We start from the raw sequence: 4067 nt of genomic DNA on the forward strand, positions 1-4067 counted from the left end.
TGTGCGCCGCCCCATGGGTCTCTGGGACGCGGCCGGCTGCAAGTCTGGATTCGAACCCAGAGTCTCTAGTGGCACAGCTAGCACTGCGATGCAGTGCAGAGAATGAGTCCATGCAACTTATTATACGATTTGTTAAGCACATTTYTACTCCTGAACTTATTTAGGCTTTCCATAACAATGGGTTGAATACTTATTGACTCAAGAAATGTCAGCTTTGACATCATGGGGTATTGTGAGTAGATCAGTGACACAAAATATACATTTATTACATTTTAAATTCAGGCTGTAACACAACAAAATGTGGAAAAAGTTCAGGGGTGTGAATACTTTCTGAAGGCACTAATTTGGCATGTCATTGATTTCTAATTGAATTGCTCAACTTCATGGTTTTGAACTAACATTATTACTTCACTTCAGACTGTGAACCTGCGCAGATTGTGGCCTTCTTCTGACAAGTCTACAGATTCTAAGGAGCGGGTGAAATGTATGTCTGAGCTCTTGAGGCAACGCAGAGAGCAGAAAAGGAGAGAGGCGGAGAAGAGAAGCGAGAGAGCGGAGAGAGGAGAGACGAGGAGAGAGAGCGGACGAGAGAGAGCGAAGCGGCGAGAGATGAGAGGAGCGGAGGAGAAAGACAAAAGAAAGGAGAGAAAGAAAGAAAAGCGGAGGAGAGAAAGGCGGCAGAGAGAGAGAGCGGAGAGAGGCATGAGAGAGGCGAGCGAGAAGAGAGGGGAGAGAGAGCGAGAAGAGGAGAAGCGGGTGGTAAGAGGGAGCGAGAGAGAGGAAGGGGAGAGAGCAAGAGAGAGCGATACTCGAGCGGAGAGAGACGGAGAGAGGGGATTGGAGAGAGAGAGCGCTAGTAGGGGGAGAGGGCGAGAGAGAGCCGTAGAGCGAGGAGCGGAGGAGACAGGAGAGGGAGAGAGGTACAGAGCGGGAGAGACGCGAGGAGAGGAGAGCGAAGAGCGTAAGAGGCGGAGAGCGAGGAGAGGGGCTAGAGAGACGAGAGAGCGTACAGAGCGAGGAGAGGGGAGAGAGAGCGTACAGAGCGGAGAGAGCGAGGAGAGGGGAGAGAGAGAGAGCGTACAGAGCGGAGAGAGCGAGGAGAGCGAGAGGGGAGAGAGAGAGAGAGCAGGAATGACAAGAAACACTCCCTCTGTCTCACTCTTCCTCTGTCTCACTCTCCCGCTATTACTCTCCCTCTCTATTTTCCTCTCCATCCCTATCTCTCGCTCTCTGTATCACTCGCTCTCTCTCTCTCCTGTGGAAGAACTCTGATCCAAGAGACTACCACGTGCAGTACACATAGAACTGCTTGCATGTCATTGTATGTTTTTTAAATCGACTGTATAGAAAGCCACATCAACAATAAGTGATGCAGTATCGGTATTTTTAGTGATAGAAGATTTGGTGGCATGGACACATACACAATAACAAAAGCTCCTACCAGGTAGAAAGACATAACTAATAATAACATATTTACAGTAATAATAGAATATGCAACAAGAGATGTCAGTTTCCTTAAATCTTTAATGTAAACAGCAGGTTGAGGGGCTTTCAGACCTAGATACGAACATCTGAAGGTATTAAATAATAAATCATATTAGAAATATCCACTCATGATTCGCTTTAAATAAAATGTACATGAACCTCCAAATTTTGACGGCCACATAGATCTTGAAAACAAAACAAGTTCCCTTTATTAAAAACACAAACATCCCCAATACTGTCTACTTGGCAGCAGCACAAATATCACTACATTACACCATCAGCATAACGAAGATCTTTATTCATGTAATTTTTTTTGCTCAATATTGCTTCGGAATGTTACAGCAGTCGCAATCGAGCCTGATCGAACAGTATCAAGATGGAGGAAAGAGACAAGTGTACGTCTCAGCAAGCATGTAGCTATTAAAGTTGTGTGTTTGTTTGGGCTAAGCAAGTGTGTGAGTACACAGTATGCTCAAAGCAGCCGTGATATGGGGATAGAAGGCTTCAGGAACTTCAGAGGCAGTTTCCTGTATTACAGTGCCAGGTTTTAGAACAACACACTTATTGTAACAGTCTAGAGACAGTATGTGAAGTATGGAGTAAGATACCTGGGAGAAAAACTCTAAATATACACTTCATCATCTTAAATACACTTGATCCTTTCTTCCTCTCAGAAACATTACCTGCCACATAAATGTAAAACAGATTCTGTGTCTGAAATAGCACCCTATTCCCTACATAGTACACTACTTTATTCCCTATATAGTGCAGTACTTTTAATCCTGGTCAAAAGGAATGCACTATATAGAGAATAGGGTGCCATTTTGGACACACTCAGATTGTTGGAGAGATAAAAACTTAACATCCCTCAACACCTCTTTACAGTCTCTTTATGAAATGAGCTCATCTCCTCACATCCAATGGCCTGACGAAAGTCAACAAAACAAAACAACCAAGCGTTTATCAAAGAGCTTTTCTACAACAAACCCCAAGCAAATGACATATGCTTCAGTGAAGGAGTGAAGAGTGAGCAGGTTTTACGGTGAGAAGAACACTGTGACGACATCTTGGAGAGTGACGACCAAACAACAACGTTTAGAGACCATTGAGCCCGTTAGAAGAGCATGTCTGGTTGAGGACCCAAAGGACCCATATGGATGCTTCCTGGTTTGATCTCCATGGTGATGGGATGGTTCAGTCAGTGGGCCGCAAAAAGTCATTAAGTGCTGCAAACCTATTAAAACGCACCCTTTAATTAAAAAAGGAAGTTTAGCAAGAAGGAAGGAAAATTGTTCAATAGAATCCTTTTTCTGTCGCTCATCATTTCATCGTAATTTTTTATTTTTCATTTTTTCCAGTTGCCGTTTTAGAAAAAAGAGTGTTGGTTGGTCCAGTCCAGTAGCTAAGTTATTTTGAATGGTTGGTTAGTTAGTTGCAGTCATAAACAAAGTCATAGTTGCTAGGTTCTTTGGGAATGGGGGGAGGGGCCTCTGGGATCTGGATGTTCTCCAGGTCGAGGAGGCGGAGCTTCATCTCCATGGAGAGTAGGGTGTCCATGTCTGACTTCGTGAAGTCACTGGTCATCTCCTTCCCCAGGAGGGCGTTCAGACCGTCCGTCCACACACAGTACTAGGAAGAGACAGGAGAGGATAAATACATACAGACAGACAGATGACGCGCCCGCCCCTGCACACACCCCCCCACACACTCATAGCAGTGTATTAACATAAAGTGTCCCATGTCATGCTAGAGAATGGACGACCTCCACTGACTTCCTCTCAGTCCATCTGTGAAAGCTGTCATTGGCTGGGTGACCGTGCCAGCTGTCTAGTGCTTACCTCATGCTTGTCCGGAGCGATGAAGTTTAAATACTCGTCTGACTCATAGAGGACGGAGAAGGCCAGCTCCAGAACCTCCTGTAGCGAGAGAGAGGTAGAGAGAGGGGGAGCAAGAGGAAGGGGAGAGGGAGAGGAAGAGAAGGAGGGGGAGAGAGAGAGAAAAGGAGGGACTTCAAACGTAGCACTGTCACTAACATGCTAATGAGCCCCTCCTCTCCTCTCCTCCAGTGTGTGTGTCCCTCCCGCTTTGACTCTCTAACACGTTCCCTCCCCAGCCACTCCAACACCAGATGGCTTGGCTATCGTGTGTGCCGGCGCCACCTGCTGGGTGCCAGGGGACGGAGCATATCGAGCAGGGGGACGGTTAGGGGACAGAAAGGCACTTTGAGACATACGGTTGTCCATCACTAGATATTGAAATGCASCCTAGGTCTGTGACTGCCCTGCCCGGGCCCAGAGAGGGGCTCCGCTCGTGTTCCCATTCACACAGCCTAAACTTGGCCTAAGACACAGCCTGCCTGCCAGTCAGACAGCCAGCCAGTCAGTCAGCCAGCCCACAGACCTGTAGGCCCATTCTTCCAGACACCATATTCGCCAACAAAGTAATAAAGGTCCAGGTGAGAGAGGATCGGTGCTCCTTTGTCTTCAAGAATATATTATATCAACAGCTATCTGTCAGTGTATCTGTGTCTTATATAACAGTATATTATCTGTCACGTATCTGTGTCTTATATAACAGTATCT

The 4067-nt window shown here is 46.3% G+C and overlaps 1 protein-coding gene across 2 annotated transcripts in view; it reads right to left on the minus strand.

Annotated features, from left to right (window-relative positions):
• Window positions 1-2290: 2290 nt before the first annotated feature.
• The window catches only part of LOC111955848 (engulfment and cell motility protein 1), a 161006-nt gene continuing 159229 nt past the window's right edge, over window positions 2291-4067 (minus strand). For both annotated transcript variants that reach the window (XM_023976192.2, XM_023976191.2), the window contains 2 exons: window positions 3324-3401; window positions 2291-3114 (listed from right to left, as the gene is read on the minus strand). In XM_023976192.2, coding sequence (XP_023831960.1) covers window positions 2914-3114; window positions 3324-3401 — 279 coding nt within the window. In that variant the 3' untranslated portion in view covers window positions 2291-2913. The remainder of the gene's footprint in view (window positions 3115-3323; window positions 3402-4067) is intronic.

This window comes from Salvelinus sp. IW2-2015, linkage group LG31 (genome assembly GCF_002910315.2).
Source record: "Salvelinus sp. IW2-2015 linkage group LG31, ASM291031v2, whole genome shotgun sequence".
Taxonomy (NCBI): domain Eukaryota; kingdom Metazoa; phylum Chordata; class Actinopteri; order Salmoniformes; family Salmonidae; genus Salvelinus; species Salvelinus sp. IW2-2015.